The following is a 17,840-nucleotide window of genomic DNA, read 5'->3' as shown; positions in this document are numbered from 1 at the left end:
CTTAAAGAAGTTAAGTGTTTCTGCAGCTAACTCTGAATTTGCAGATCCATCCGAGTACCGGCAGTTGATTGGTTCACTGATGTATCTAGTTAACACTAGACCAGATATATGTTTTGTTGTGAATGCTCTCAGCTAGTTCATGAGCTTGCCCAAACATGTTCATCTTGTTGCAACCAAGCATATCCTAAGATACTTACGAGGCACAGTTGGTTTTGGGCTGAAGTATCCACTTAACACTCCAATAACCTTGGAAGGTTATTCTGATGCAGACTGGGCTGGAAGCGTCAAAGACAGGAAAAGCACCTCCGGTATTTGTTTTAGCTTGGGTTCTGCAGTGATCTCTTGGGCTTGCAGAAAACAATCCTCAGTGGCATTGAGTACTACTGAAGTTGAGTATATAGCAGCAAGTGTAGCTTCCAGAGAAGCAGTGTGGCTTCGTAAGCTTCTTGCTGGGCTGTTTGGTCAGCCATGGAATCCTACAGTTATTCACTGTGATAATCAAAGTTGTATTAAAATGTCTATCAATCCAGTATTTCATGACAGGTCAAAACATGTGGAAACCTATTATCATTTCATTCGAGATATGGTGCAAAGAGGTGCTATTCAACTGAAGTATGTCAGCACTGATGAGCAGGTTGCAGATATTCTTACCAAGCCTCTATCCAAAGTGAAGTTTGTGTACTTCAGGGATAGACTTGGTATTGTGGAAAATGAAACCCTAATTGAGAGGGAGTCTCAATCTCAGTGATACTTTGTGTTGTATCAAACCACCCTCTACGGGCAATGTAAGGTGGTATTGTAAACTTCTCAGGGAGAAGTATAATTATTAACCATCCTCTGCGGGCAATGTAAGATGGTATTGTAATGTTAACCACCCTCTGCGGGCAATGTAAGGTGGTATTGTAAACTTCTCAGGGAGAAGTGTAATTATTAACCATCCTCTGCGGGCAATGTAAGATGGTATTGTAAAAACTTCTCAGGGAGAAGTGTAATTGTTAAACCATCCTCTGCGGGCAATGTAAGATGGTATTAGTGTAATTGATTGACCATCCTCTACGGGCAAAGTAAGATGGTCGAAAAGATCCTCTCCACCCTCTGGGGGCAATGTAAGGTGGATCCAGTCTATGCTTGTGTGCAAGCTAGAAGATTGTATTATGTAATTCCATCCTTGCTTGTGTATGCAAGATGGAAGATTATAGTTATGTTCTCCTCCTCCCTAATTAAGAGGGAGTGTTGATATTAATTAGGGAAGGGCGGATTCATATTGCCTTGGGCAACATTGGAATCCACCCAAATAAGGTCTGGCCCCTCTTCCCTCCTACGTGGCCCTATTCCCCACGCTATAGCAAATAAACCTCAGCGCACTATCCAATAGGGCCGACCCTATTAACAAGACAGATAAAAGGAAATAATTAAAAGTTTAATTATTTAAAGGCCGACCTAGTTAAGGAAGTCGCTCCATATAAATAAGAGATCGAGATTCATTTGTTAGACAATCAAGTTAATCAAGCTCCTTCATCTTATGCAAAATTTGCCTAAGTGTGAACTTCAGTCACCTGCAGCTACAGCAACCTTCATCTATCATTAGGAGGTGCGAAATCCAATTTGAGATGTTGGCAAATTCAGTAAATGCACAGCGAACTGATTGGAGATCTGCTATTCACACACGCACAGCAAGGACTACCATTTATGTATACCAAGCGAACTGCATAAAGGACTGCTATCTAGGTCATACACAGCGAATTCCTTGGAGGCCTAAAATCTAGGGTACTGGAGCAGCAGCATCTATCCTTCATATGACAGCAAGTGATTGTTGAAGGCTGTCACCTCATACCTCTTGTGACAACAACATCTGAACCTGCAAATACATGAGATAAGTGTTGTAATGATTACATAACTATAATCCATGATAAGATCTAAGGATCTTTTCTGGCTGGGTTTTTCCTCCTAGGAGGTTTTCCCAGGGTAACTGTGTCTTGCTATTAATTTGTTTATTTCTATGTTGTCATTTTCTTTCAGTTAAACAATCTAAATCTAAATTTCTAAGTTATGTCAATCTGAAAGTGTTAAAATTAACAAAAGGGACCCAATTATGGGCCATTCAACAGTCAAAAAATGTGGGCAGGAATTCCCTTCCCGTGTTAACCTGCTTCATAAATTCAAACACGTTTCATGAGGTAAGATGTAAAAGCAAACCTCACCCCCTCATTTGAGACATCCATCTTACATCTCTCCACATGATCTCTCAAGTTCGAATTCAATTCTAATCATGCAAATTCAAGTCAAAAAGTAATCAAGCATTATCAAGGCAGTAAAGGAGAAGTCAAGTATTTAGATTTCAAACATTCAAGATGGCATCCATGATCAAGATATTATGAAGACATTCCTAAATCCTTAACAACATCTTTATGAAGAATTAAACACAAAGGAGACTCATGAAGGTATAACATTCCAATTTCAGCATTTCAATTCTAGATCTAGCCTCTGACCTTTTCAAGGCATGTTTTCCATTTCAATTTCAATTCAATTATAGGATTAATTCGAAACCCAAGGTTTGACCTAGGCAAACCCCTATCAACAACACCATTTTCCTTCTACTATGTGCAGGTGGTAGATTCAAGAGACAAAAATTACAAATTCAAAAAGAGAAGACAAAGATATACAAATTCAAAAAGAGAAGAAAGAGATATACAAATTCAGCTTTTGCAGAGGCAGACTTTGGAGGACAAGGTCCCCCCAAGTGACATTGTCTAACACTTTTTCGGTGAAACTTTAGGGAAACACTAAAAACATCATCCTAATTCCAAAAACACATTTGTTGTCCGCATCTAAGCCCTTGGACAAGGTCGCTCCAAGTGACATTGTCCGACTCCGAGTCAAGATTTCAGACACAAGTTTCTCTATGCTTCCTATTTCCACATCTGTCCATTGTGTCTGCACATCTAATTTGAGATTGTCTGTATATGTTGATTCTTGTCAATTTCACATCTTTAGCCCTAGATCTTGCATTCAATTAACATTCTTTACAAAATTCATATTCAAATCAGTTCAAGGAGTATTGAATTCACCTCGTGTTCAATCCTTTTCAATCTAAGTTACCAATTCAGGTACATGTACGAGTACGGGTACGGATTCGTGGGTACGACAAAAAGAAAAGTTCCTTGGGTACAGGTATGCTCATAAATACATACATACATATTTATACAATGTATAACTATAAGAAGAGTGAGTCATAGATCCATTATTGCCTATAAATATCAATACATATTAAAAGATAAAATATTTTGATACCTCATTCATAACTTGCAAAGTCTCAAAATGTCATTACACAATGAAAATTCAAATTATAATCGATTTTAATATTCATGTTCTTCATCAAAAGCATCAAGGTCAATATCAACATTTGGTTCAATTTCATTTGAACCACAATCAATTGGATTGCCACTACCACTAGCTATGTCAAGTGCAGAAGTTGGTTCAATTTCATTTTTCAAACATTTGACAAAATGCCAAATCATTAACAACACAGGGAAAGTGATTTCACAAAACATAAGCAAACAGCTGCTACTTGTGCCTAATGTAAATCAACTCAAATCAATCTCAGTAATGCTGATATAAAGTTTACTAACCCCATGTTCATATGTATAGCTCACAAATGCAACTGAAACGATATTTAATTGCTTGCTTGTTGGCATATTCTGATAAAAAATAATGTCACAAAGTTGTGAGAGTGAAACTGAGTTTTTAATTTATGAAACTATGCTTGGGTACAGCCCTGGGTTCTTCCTGGGTCCCTGGGTTCTTTGTGGGTCCTTCACACACAGAGAACCCAAGCACCCAGGAAGAACCCAAGCCATACCTAAATCGTACCCGTACCCAAGCAGTACTTGTATCAGGACCCAGGCTAAAACAGAAGAACCCGGTATCTTAGTTTTCAATCAAATTTGGGATTGAACTAAGTGGATCCATTCTCCTTCTAAGAGTAATCATTGGAGATAGGTTTAATTCCTAGTTTGCATGCATAAACTTGTGAACCCTATTTTCCAACATTACAGCAACATACTTTAATTTCATGATTATTAGAAAAGTATAAGGTTGTAATTGATTGGTCTCTTGAACATGATAAAAACAAAGATACGGAGTGTTTTTCCTTCAGATAGTGAGAAATTATCTAGAACTTTAATTTGATAGAACATAACTTTGAATCTTAGAAAGAAATTTCATATTGAATTAAGGATAGGCAAAAGTATCGATCATATTCTCCACTTCATATAAATTTTGAAAAGACTTGGAAGTCGTATTGTCTAAGTAATGAACAATTGGGGATCAATGAGTTGAAAACTGATTACATCTTTAGTGTGTTGAATTGAATTCAAACCTTAAAATTGATGATGTCAACTTTATAAAAACGTATATAGTAGATGTATTTTGCTAATAAATAGAAACTTAAACAATTAGCCCATGTTGGGGGGCATAACAAAACGTATGGTGTTAGAAATCAATCATAGTGCTACAACATCACAGTTTGACTTAAAAGTTGTTCAAAAACTTGAATTGAGCATAGGAGCTATTGTGAAATATGGATCGAAGAATAATGACAGCGATTCTGGAAGACTGATTGCCGTAAGTTATTGATCGTCTCCATCATTGAATCCGGTTTTTAAATACAAGAGGAACGGTTGCCTACGTAGGGACATGTCCATACGTGGCAGTTGCCACGTATGGACATGCCCCTACGGAGGCAACCATTCATAACAATTAGTTTGTTTATGTTTAATTTCCGAACTGCATGCTCCGTTAATATAATGCGATCGAGAATCACATGGGCATGATATATATAAAATAACCGATTTACCATCAGTTAGATTCACGAGGGCTATATCTTAACACTCCCTCTTAGCAGGAGTGGATCTAAGTAATTTTCTTGGGAGCATATTCTGTCACGACTTCCGACACAATTCGGGACAGCATTTAATATAGTCTTGTCATAAACTCAATATCATGATATCTGGCTCAGTCCGAGACAATCACTTAAGAAGTCAATCATGAGATGATCACATACTTTAGGATCAAGATATCCAGCACAGTCCGGGACAACAACTTAATGTAGTCAATCTTAACACTTGGTCAACTATTGTCAAGATCGTCACCTTGAAATAGTAACCTTAAACATAAGAAGATCGTCATCTTCTTGAACATAGTTAGAATATTGCAATATACATTTTATTTATTTATTCATGAACAAATTACACATGGTAGGAATTTCATCCTAATAATCTCAATTATAATCTAGTCATACCAAGTTTACTTCTGAAGTATTCTATCTTCAATCTTGCAAGTGGCTTGGTGAAGATATCAGCATTTTGTTCTTCAGTATTGATGTACACTAGTTTTATGACATTTCGATCTACCATATCTCTTATGTAGTGATAAGGGATCTCAATATGTTTGGATCGATTGTGAAAAACTAGATTTACTGAGAGCTTGACACAACTCTGATTATCACAGTGAATTATGGTTGAATTCAGAGTTTTTCCAAATAATCGAAATAATAACTTTCTTAGCCATACCGCTTCACGAGCTCCCATGGAGGCTGCCATATATTCTGCTTCAGTGGAGCTTTGTGCAACTGTTGACTGTTTTCTGTTGAACCAAGATATCATAGCAGAACCAAGACTGAAGCAACACCCTGTAGTACTTTTACGGTCAGTGGTACTTCCGGCCCAATCAGAATCAGAATATCCTTCAAGTTGAATCTCAACATTTTCATACTTTAAGCCAAGTCCGATTGTGCCTCGTAAATATCTTAGAATGTGTTTAGCAGCCATTAGATGTATCTTCTTAGGTTCACACATGAAGTGACTTAATACATTTGTAGCATAGCAGATATCAGGACGAGTATTTACCAAATACATGAGTGAACCGACGATTTGTCTGTAGAGTGTGGGATCTGTAGGTTCTGAATCTTCTGCCTCAATTTTTAGCTTGTGTAAATTAGTTTCCATTGGTGTAGCTAATGGCTTACACTCCATCATCCCAAATCTAGTTAGAATATTTGTGGTGTACTTTCCTTGATTTAGGAAGATATAGTTTTTCTTCTGCCATACTTCTAATCCCAGAAAATAATGTAGAAGCCCTAGATCCTTCATATCGAATTCTGCTGCCAGATCTTGCTTACATTTCACAATGAGATTATCCTCTCCTGTTATCAAAAGATCGTCCACATAAAGGACCAATATAATCATATTGCCATTTGAAGCCTTGAAGTAGATGTTGGAATCTGCTAGGTTCTTGGAGTAACCTAGTTTGGAGAGATAGTTGTCTATCCTTGCATACCAGGCCCTAGGTGCTTGTTTTAGCCCATAGAGAGCTTTCTTTAGTTTACAAACATAGCAATTTTTATCACGTATGGTGAATCCTTCTAGTTGTTCTATATATACTTCTTCAATTGAACCATTTAGGAAGGCAGTCTTTACGTCCATTTGGTGAATTTTCCATCCTTTGGATGCTGCAATTGCAATGATTGTTCTTACTGACGTATGCCGGGCAACTGGGGCAAATGTCTCTTCATAATCAATTCCTGCTTTCTAAGAGAATCCCCTGGCCACAAAGCGAGCTTTATGTTTTTCAATGCTGCAATTAGATGCATATTTGATCTTGAATAACCACTTGGATGAGACAACTGATTTGTCTTTTGGTCTAGGCACTATATCCCAAACATCATTCTTTAGTATAGATTGATATTCTTCAACCATAGCATCTTTCCAAGCCTGTTTTGATAAAGCTTCTCTAACATTTGTTGGTTCAGAATTTGTGAGTTCGGTTAGAAGTGCAGCATAACATTTTAGAGTTCTTGTTCTCTTATTTTCTTTGGAAATTTCATTTGGTTTTACATTATTCTCTTCAATCATTTTCCTTGCCCATAGAGGTCTTTTCTTGTTATTGAGTGTTTCAATATTTTCATCAACAAGAGGTTCAGAAGCTCTTATGATGTCCTCCCTCTCAATGTCTGAAGGTTCGGAATTTTCTATGATATTCTCCCTCTCAATCTCAGTTATGTGATCTTCTTCTTCTTAAGTAATGTTATCATCCTCGGGTTCTTTGAGTGTAGTGTTTTCTTCAAACTTTACATCTCTACTTATCTCAATAGATTTTTTCCTTGGAATGTAAATGCGATATCCTTTAGTATTTTCACTATAGCCAATGAAGATACCTCTTTTTCCGGATGGTTCTAGTTTTGTCCTCTTTTCTTTAGGAACATGTATATATACGGGACATCCAAATATCCTCAAATGACTTTAAGTCTGGTTTGTTCTGTAATGTCCCCTACCTAATCTATTTAAATATACTAAAATTGATAGATTTTCTTCAATAAGTTATTAACAAGTGCTTGTCTATTTTCCTCATTAGCTGATTAATTTCATTATTCATAGTTCTTAATATAGATATCAAACCTTGCTACTACTTCAGTTTTAAGGGAGAAGGGTTTACATATGTTACCAAAGTGCTTAGAGACCAACTACAATAGGTTCCCTCAAAGTTTACAGATCCAAGCCCTTACCTATCTTGGGTCTATACCCTCAAGGCTTATGGGTCGCTGATCCCCACCCTATCTTGGGACTTAACCTATTGCTTGGATTTAGACTGCCCCTCTTTGGAACATCTCAATCTCATCTTCTTAAATACGGAAAGGAATAACATGATTTAGACTATAAGTATATATACTTCTTATGTATTATGAATATATATATGAAATTAAGTATGACTGTCATACATATTGCAGTCCATATTAGCATTACTATTAATTCTGCATAATAACATTATTGGGCTTCATATATTAAGCATACTTATTAAGCACATCCCCATGCATACCACCAAGAACACAAATGTTACTGCCTGTAACTTGATAACAATTCTGATCTAATCTGATCAATGGTGATCTTACTAGATGCTTTTGATTCTTTTCCTTTATATCTCTCAATGTGAGGGAGAGGTCACACCTCTTCATCATGTATACCCTTTGGCAAGAGACACACCCTTTCACCATTAGCACCCTTTGAAAGAGTGCAACTCTTCATTATTTCTGCCCTTTGAAAGGGACACAACCTCTCATAATCAGATCTGCACTTCTCATTTCCAAATTATTCCCCCTCTCAACATGGTATCAGAGCTAAGGAATTTGTGAGAATAATTCTCATTTTGTTATTTCACCAATCTTCAAAATTAACCGCATGAAAAATTGCTAATCCTAAGGTTGTGCGATTTGAAGCAGATTTAGAGATTTGTGTATTTGTTTGAGATCTTGTTGTTCGAGGTTTTTTTCGGCCTTGGAGCTATTCAAAGACCGACATTTCCTTCTGGTCGGCCTTTTCCAGTAGGGGTTGCTCCTTGTGTGGAGCTATTTTCTCCAGTCAACTATGCAGTGAAGGCCAGAGACATTTGCGATAATGATTGTTGAGCTCGTGTTCTTTGTGATATCACTGATCGTGATACCCAGTCATCTCATGTTCCTATAGTCATCTCCCATTAATATCAATAGTTGTTCAAAGGTATTTGTTGTGGAGACATTGGATTGTCGTGAATATTCCTGTAGAGAGAGCAAAGGCTTGTTAGCAAAACCCTGGCATAAATTGTTTTTGAGAGCCAGCGGAGATTTGTTTGTTTTAAAGATCGTGGTGGATTTTAGCGACTCGGATTCTACATTCGGGTTCTTGCATTGTTAAGGTCGTTTTATTGGTCGAGGCCTGATTCTTTTCATCTATGCATTTCTTTAGACTTCGTGGGCCGCTGGTATAGCACGTCCAACCAGATGAAATCGCATTACTAAAAGAATGCTTAAGTCTGTTTAGAGGTGTTGATGCGATGTCACTCCAGATCAAGGCTCGTGAGGTGGTTCGCAGTGTGAATAGCCCTTGAGGTGATTTGTGATTTCCTCACAGTGGAACACAAACTTCTTTTCTTGAGCAACTTCGATCTGTTGTAGTCAGACGTCTATGCGAATTTGAGAGATCTCGGTATTAGTACTAACAGACTAAAATGGCAGGAGCAATTGCACAAGGTGTTATTGGCAAAGTTACTAAGATGATAGTCCAAAAAGTAGCTGAAGAGGTTGGGTTGGTTTACAACTTCACCCGGGACTTTGACTGGTTAAAGAAGAATCTCAGAACTCTAAGTGGTGACCTCAAGTATGCTGACTCACTGTCTACACAAGATGAGGACGTCAAAGAATGGTTGCACAATGTTCGGGACATTGCCTGGGATGCAGAGGACATTATGGAAGAATATGTTGTTCGTCCTCTTTACACTATCAGTGTCACCCATTCTTGTGTTTGCGATCTTGATGAATTAATTTTCTGCTATAGAATGGGGAAAATAATTCAAGAAGTGAAGGAACGAATCAGATCCATTACGAAAGATGGAGAGCAGCTCAAGCTCTTCCATGATTTAGTTCACTCCGAACTGCCAATCAAGCAATGCAGCGGGGAGATTAGCGTGGAAAGGACATAGTCTCCTGCCCAGCTATTCACACCCTGTAGCGATTGAGAGCTTCCACATCTCATCTCCTTGATAGATGATTCAACTATTCGGTCATTGTCATGGTGGGCATGGGTGGCGCAGGGAAGACTTTTCTTCTCCAGCATGTTTTTCAGAGACTCAAACAAAGTTACGGGTGTAACAAAAGAGCGAGCGACGGAGCTGATTCATGCTGGTTTACAAGGAACAAAGTCTCTCATCATGCTAGATGACGTATGGAGGGCAGCCCGACAAGATAACATCATTAGAAGCCTTGGTCTTCCAATTGGCTGGGACAACCAATGAGTGGACACCCAAACACAACCCGTGAGTGGACGACGACAACCAGTTAGTGGACGCCCAAGCACAGCCCGTGTTGTGTGAGGCAGGACACCCAAGCGACCCGCCATCTGCCTGCGGACTCACCATCACCATTGGCGCACCCTGCCTCTATTTGCAAGAGGTGTACCCACGCTGGTAGTTTGTGACCGACTTCTAGTCGCCCAAGCAGAGCAGTGGGTGGTTGAATTCTTTGGGTCGAGTAGCACTTTTTGTTTTGGGTTGATTTGTTTTGGAGGGAGCTGAATGTGTTTTGGGTCGTGTAGTGCTCCAGTTAATCAACACCACTCCGTGAGTTGGCTCCACTCTAGCTGCAGAGGCCGACTAAGGTCACAGAGGGCAGTGCCCTTGTTGATATGTATGCCAGAATGTGGAAGCATAGACAAGGAACATGCACCAACCAAAGATTGCAGATTGCTTGGAGTAAATAAGAAAACCTATATAAACAAGGCCTTGCTGAAGTGCAACCCTCCGAACCGCTGAAAGAGTCAAAGTTGGAGATGGAGGTTGTGCCAGAGGCAACCTTGGATGAGGAGGTCAGAAGGTTGATGCAAGTACTTGGAGATTCAAAGGGAGTCTCACAAACCAACAGAGGCAACCTTGGACGAGGAGGTTGATGCAAGTACTTGGAGATTCAGAAGGAGTCTGACAAACCAACAGAGGCAACCTTGAACAAGGAGGTCAAAATGTTGATGAAAAAACTTGAAGCTTTGGTGGGAGCCTCATCATCATGAGGATTTATGTTAATGCATTCTTCTCTGTGAGAGAGAAGTTTGAGGTGCAAGCCCTTGTTAATGCATTCTTCTCTGTGAGAGAGAAGTTTGAGGTGCAAGCCCTTGTTAATGCATTCTTCTCTGTGAGAGAGAAGTTTGAGGTGAAAGCCCTTGTTCCACCCTCTGGGAGTAGCCATGGTGGATGTCATGTTGAGAGACTCCATGACTTAGCACTTGTGTTTATTCACCCTCTGGGAGTAGCCATGGTGAATGTCATGATGAGATGACGACATCACGTTGAGTGACTCTGTGATGGGCACTTGTGCACATATTCTTTTCACACATGGGAGTAGCCATGGTGGAGGTCATGTTGAGTGACTCCATGACAATATCACGTTGAGTGACTCCGTGATGAACCTTCTTCCACAAATGGGTGTAGCCATTGTGAGTGTCATGTTGAGAGACTCCATGACATGGATATTTGGAAAGATATCTCCCTAGCTAACAGGGAGTGTTGATGTTATTGTAGCAGCAAGAGATATCGCTATCTTATATATATGCGATTTTTTAATTACTAATCTGTGTGTTTGTTCCTACGTGTGAATATATTGGTTAATATTCACTTCCTTAACTAATATTTTAGTTAGTATTATTCTCCTTAACAAATGAGTGTTGATGGTTGACTATTGGGTTTGTTACTTTGTTATCTCAATCGCACTCACTTTGTTTGACAAGTTACCCCGATTGGGGTCATGTCCCTTCATCTGCCTTGATCGGATTTATATTCCTTCGATTGGAGGAAGGCATTAATGTGGATAATCATTGAGTAACTACTGTGCAATACCTGTGAATAATCAACATTTAGTTATCAATTTTTTGTTCTGAACTGGTATTCCTCCGGTGTTTCATTGGTGGAGATGTTTGATGTGGATCTCTTGCTTGTCTAACCCTTCTGAATTTCAGGCTTATATTCTTAATGGCTTGTCCTCTGTATTCTCAACTGAAGCTTACATGGAATTGTATATGCTCATCTTTTATAAGCTGACTGGTAGCTGCACTACAGTCCCACAATGGACTTTATATAAAGAGGCAACAAGCTCGTAATTTTATGGCCTATTAGGTAGCCTGATGGGGAGTGCCTGTTACAACTACGATGGAGTTTCCTACACTTCTATTTTGATGCATCCTCAACACCTGTAGTAACTGATTTTTAGCACACCTCACAGATTTGCCAATTCACTGTTCTCTTCAGTTTGCTCTGTTAGCTTTACTTACACTGCATATTAAAAATGGCTCCAATTATTTGTAATTTTATAATAGTTATGTGGTGCCTTCCAAGTCAATTCTGTATTTCTGCTTCTATCTAACCCTGCATGCCTACCATAAAAGAAACTAAATACAGCACAAAGAAAAACAAGGAACAGAAAAGGCTACAAATCTTTAAGACATCAGAGAATTTTAAAAAATAGATACGACACTCGAAAGAAATAAGATAGTATGTTAAACAAGAGAAGATTACACACATTATTACAAGGCTTTATATAATAATGAAGTCAAAATGAAAATCAGCTTAGAGTCGACTGTTTATGGAAAGTAATGATGTTCTAAAAAAGGAATCGTCAAAATCTGGAATTGCAATAAAGGGAATTAAATACCTTGGCATCAACCCAGTGCATGCGTGGTACAAACCCCACCATACTCTCTGGAGCACTTTGCCACACGCTGAATGCAAACTCTAGGGTGCGACATGGAATTAGAACATCGTCATCAACAGAAAAAATTGCATCATTTCTTAAGCCCTCTATTGGTTTGAATCTGTTGTTAAGATTGTCATCCTCATTGAGGTCAAACCTGAATTCAGGTTTATAATTACTTGAAGATTTTGAATATACAGCCTTCCGGAGATGTGACTGAAGAGTCGCTGATGGTAGATCATCCTCACTCCATACAACATGTATTGCATCAATGCTGCTACAAGATGCATAATGTGCCACAGCTTGCTTTAGAAGAGAATTTCGCCTCCATGTATTAATCAACACTGTGTACCGTAGTCTGTAGGTGAGCAAGAGTAAAATAAGTTTCTGATAATTGTTCAATAATCAGTAAATGGTTTAATAGAATGTCAATGAACTGATTAAATGCTGCTCAAAGCCATCATAGATAAGGTGATACTAGTGATGACCTTATGGTCTCTAAAATTAAGACTGTAAAACATGTAAAAGCAATCGAGTGGACCTCAATACACGAAAAAATGCTAAATAATTTCTCATCTAAATAAAAATGTTGTTCCAAAAAGCTGAAAAGGCTATCCAGTTGAGGCTTTATACCTGAATATACCAATTTTTTAGGAGGGTTGTTCAAACTCATTTATCACAGAAATTTCCACAGTAGTCTAAGCATCTGAAATTTCACTATATTATTGACTGGAAAAAAGAAGGAAGGTAACCACCACAATCGATTTTGCAGAGGATAATGCTTTTAAAAGTTATCCACATGTAATGAATTTTTGATCCCATAGAATAATGCATCCTTTACTTCATGAGAAAGTGAGTTATTGCATTGATAGTAGCAGTATGATCCAAAACCAATCCACTGCCATGTATTTTGGGCATTAAGTTAAACACAGTGGCTTGCAATTATCTTAAGTGCAATAAGCCAATGCCTTTCTCTTCAAATTCACCTCCTCGCAATTGGATTTGCAGACTACTCCAAATCTTCCATACCAGAAATCAAAAAATCAAAAGAGTATAACCAGGTATGAAATCCTAGTTCAGTTATTAGTGAAAACTAACCATTCAGTAGATGTGGGCGGCTACCTAGCAGATTCCAACAAATGTGATAATACAGTTGCCACCTATTCAATGTTCTGCCAACTGGGTTCAAATCAAATGTCAGCCCTCTTTTTCTGCTTTTAAGAAACTGATAACCCATTTGAATAGATCAGATTTTGAGTTTTCCAGATAAAGGGATTACAAGCAATAAGGCTGACAACTTCAACACAATTTAGAGACCACCTCAAAAATGAACCCTTGAAGTAAAATTAATTGAGGCTGCAAAAGGTATTCCCAGTGCACCTGGAGGTAGAGAACTAACATATAGAAATGCAGTAAAACTGAGTTCATTTTCTATATGGACCTGGATAAGACTACAAACAACCTATCCAAGGAAAAGCTCTTCCTATAGAATGAATGCATAGCCACTTTAATCAATGACTAGAGAATTTTAGGGGTGGAAGGCAACTCAAAGGGTCTTATTTTCTTTGATAAAGAAAGGTTTAGTAAAGACTGCAGAATTCCATGAACAAGGATGAAGCTTGTTGATTATGTTTACGATAGACCATTTCAAAATTACCAAAGAGGACAAAAGTTAAGAACTTAAAGATAGACAACAAAAAGGATGTTAAAGACTACAAAAGTTAAGTTTTTATTTATTTTTATTTTTCCTTCTTGCTGTTACAAAAAATATACATGGTAAGCTGTTCTTTATGCACACTAATCTTAAGCATGTAGATTACACACTTCTCTTGAAAGGAACTAAGGGATGGATTCCCCAAAGCTTCGATTACCTGGTCTAGGCAAACTGAAACAAGGTTTTCAAAGAGAAATTGAGAATATCTGTCAGCTATAAGGGGCCATTAATATTGGTGACTCCAAAACTATCAATATTGCATTTATAACCTTAAAACTTCATATTCCTGAATCAATTACGAAAACAGAATATACCAGATTTATCAAGAAAGAAACTGATTAAGCAAGGTTTTCCTTCAAATTGTAAAAGCTCAAAAATTACAACATACCTAATCTAATCCTATGCTAACCTAATCTAATCAATTTCAAAAAAGTAGCAAAAGATAAGGGTAACAAGAGAAATGGAACTAAGTCCAATTGATCTAATTCAATTACTGGTTACTAAGCTACTGTATAGGCAGTTAGAAAAAACATCTAAGAAAAGTCAGTTTAAACTCTACCATTACCTCAAATGATGCTAGCTCCAAAGGAAATAAACAAGCTAGAACAGCATGCATGCACAAGAAAGTCACCATCTACATGCATAGACAATCAAAGACAAGCTACTCACAGTAAGGCCATGTACCATCCATCAAGACGACAATGCATCAGATATCCAATTAAGCTCCACAAGTTGCTCACAGAAATGTGCTCATACTAATCTTCAGCAACTGAATAACTCAAATTTCTCAAAACTTAGATTTGAAAGAGATAAAAAATTAAAGAAAACTAGATTGATTTCAAAATCAAGTACAAAGCTAAGTCTCTAAAAAACATTACAATCCCTAACAAAGTTGGCTAACTAGGTGTAAAGAGATTCACAAGATTCAAACACATAGTAAGTTTTCTAGATGGTACATTTGCAAATGAATACAATTATTTAATGCATTGCATTTCCCAGGCAGAAATCATTCAATTCTTACTTGAATTTCCAAGGTAACTGCCCCTAAACTATCTAATGATAAGTCTCTACTAAATATTTTTGTCAAGGACTCCAATTACTCTCCAAGATCAGCATTTGGGTTATTGTTCCAAGTAGTGGCTCTGTAATAAACGGTTAATAACTAATCTTCATTAAATCCACCTAAGAACTCTAGGATTTATAATTTAATTAAATCTCCAAAGCGGTGATCTGTATACAATTAACAAATAGACTACTTAACCAATGATAATCCTACACATAAAGAAGCAGTATCAAATTCCAATAATAATTAAATTTACTCCACATGATCTACTTGCAACCATATCGATAATCTTATAAATTCATGTCTACTCCTTGTTGCATCGATTACTTCTCTTTGGTTTGTTTCTCTTATAAACCTGGTCCTCCATAAATTTGTCTTGAAGAACAGTCATGTTATAATTCATATTTAGGCTCACAGACACAATCGGATTCTAGGTTTACAGCTCATTGGACAATCTTATCTAAAATCCAAATTCACAAAATATAAAATTACAGATCAAATTAAATCAGTAAGTGTCAGATTTCTAAGGATACATAGTGGTAAGCAACAAGGTATATGGCAACCTCCGATTTCTCCAAGTCATTGGTTAATATTCAATACAGGTCAAACAAGGTGTCACCAAGCTCAAAGAGGAAAACATCTAGATTCAAAATTGAAACTAAACCAGATTTGAAATAATTCCAGGATCCACTGAGGGTTCAAAGAAGAGGAAAAAAATTCAATATACCATCTGGTGCTTCAAAAAGAATGCAAATGTGAAATTATCCTTGATTGGGTCTAAAGAGCTTTTGAAATCTGACCTTTAATAGCTCCAACTTCATCCAATGACTCACGTGTAGATATCTAAAGAACTCTAGAAACAACTTGATAATGTCTGGGAACGACAGTTGTCACGCATCTGTGCATTTGTTTCCCACACTTATCGAGAATATCTTTTGGGTAAATATGTGGGAAGCAAGAAAGCCATAAAGTGGTACATGGAAAATGATATGACTAACGATGATGAAACCACTATGTGTGATTTGTTTAAAAGGTTTACAGAAGATCTATAGATGGAATCCAAGACAGATCTTAGATCTATCAATGATGGTTATCCAGTCAAGCGATGAAGGGAAAAGGCAGACAAACTTCTAATGGTTACAAAAGTGATTATTAAACTTGTCATGCAAAACCCTTCTAACAAGAAAAATTTGAAAATGAAAAATAAGTAGAAAAGGAACAGAACTTGGGGAAGAAACAAAGCTTCACAAAGATGACCACCAGACATGAAAACAATAAGGATGCATCCATGAACATAGAACTCAAAAACAAACTCTAATTGCATTAAACCAAAGTATAAATCAAATTACAAACTTAGAAGCAGGAGTTCCCTAGTTCAATAACAGAAGATTTCCCTAGTTCAATAAAATAGGGTGTGTTATGCAACAACAATACACAGACCAATTAGCATAATTAGCAAAAACACATGATGAGTGAGGTAACCTTTAGCTTCACAATTTGCTTCGGTTGAGATTGCAATGTCACTTCTGTGGTGCCAGCAGGTATTTCTCCTTCACTATTCCAGACCCACTGCATAGGTTCCTCTTCTTGGCCTCCAAGCTAAATAATTTATTGTTCTCTTGAGCCTATTGTTTCATTTTAGTTGAAACTTTTTGAGTCAAGTGACCTAGGTATGTGGAGATGCTCGAAATGCTGATTGATTATTGAGCTACCTCTTAACAGTTTTGTTATAATAATTCAGAGTTCGATATATACAATAGAGTCGAAAGGCGCTATTTATAAGTGATTACAAGAGAATGTTTCTAAATGAAACATTTGTTAACAGAATGCAAAAAAGGAAACTTCCTAAACCAACTAAGATGACCATTATAGAATATTACAATATTTTAATAGCCTCCCTTAATGGTCATCATACTAACCACCCGACAAAAGACATGACCAGATCTGTAGGTCTTTTGGTAACGAATGCAAAGAAAGTTGCCCCCTTCTCCTCAGAACGCTTTGCAACATTGAGTCTACTGTCGAGACCCTCCCTGAATCTGCAGGGCTTCTAGAGTTGACCAAAATAACCACAATCCTGATGTTGGGTAACAAAACTGTCCCTCCCTTTATCCAAAGACACGGAGATCAGCTTCTCAAACTGAAACCACAATTTTGAGGACAAATTGGCAAACCCTTGTGCAGACTATTGATTATTTTGTCATTGATGTCAAAGGTCAGTTGATGAGGTTCAGAGATTGAATTGAAATTTCAGTTGAGTTGCTTGCCTGCTTGCTCGAGCTGCTTGCTTGAGCTGGTTGCTTGCTTGCTTGCTTGCTTGCTTGCTTGAGCTACTTGGATGTGTAGTTGAGCTTCTTGGGTGTTAGCTTGAGCTACCTACCTGTCTACTTCACTTGCCTGCTTGTCTACATCACCTACTTGTTGGCCAAGTCATATTGACGTGTCATCAATTAGAATCGGATTAATCATTGTCACGTATGGAGAGGGAGGCTACAATTTATTTTGAGTGGCGATTTATATCACTAGCTGTTTGTAGCGCTTTTTGCCTTACAGAATTTCGGATTCCTTGAGCCTTTGTCAGAAGTTTTGGTTGATTCGTGGTTTTCTATATGTTGTTGGAAATGGAATAAAACATGAGAATAAAAAAACCGTTACATACTCCTTTGGTACGACGTAAAGACTTTTTGATACAAAACGCACAACACAGGCAATATGTTAAGAGAGATCAGAAATACTTGATCATTTTTTTTTCATCTAAAGCTCCCAAGCCACGTATGATAAAAATTTATAATGATTCGTGCCGA

General features: G+C 37.6%; 1 protein-coding gene across 3 annotated transcripts in view; it reads right to left on the bottom strand.

Annotated features, from left to right (window-relative positions):
- The window catches only part of LOC131070673 (glycosylinositol phosphorylceramide mannosyl transferase 1), a 120,075-nt gene that overhangs the window by 80,299 nt on the left and 21,936 nt on the right, over positions 1-17,840 (bottom strand). For 2 of the 3 annotated variants that reach the window (XM_059213961.1, XM_058006264.2), the window contains exon 2: positions 12,221-12,623. In XM_059213961.1, coding sequence (XP_059069944.1) covers positions 12,221-12,623 — 403 coding nt within the window. Of the gene's footprint in view, positions 1-12,220; positions 12,624-14,642; positions 14,789-17,840 lie in introns of those variants that run through there. The other variant, XM_059213962.1, reaches the window with a different exon arrangement.

This window comes from Cryptomeria japonica, chromosome 11, assembly GCF_030272615.1.
Source record: "Cryptomeria japonica chromosome 11, Sugi_1.0, whole genome shotgun sequence".
NCBI classification, from domain to species: Eukaryota; Viridiplantae; Streptophyta; class Pinopsida; order Cupressales; family Cupressaceae; genus Cryptomeria; species Cryptomeria japonica.
The sequence above is the reverse complement of the archived record's forward strand: the minus strand, read 5'-3'. Positions and strand labels throughout refer to the sequence as shown.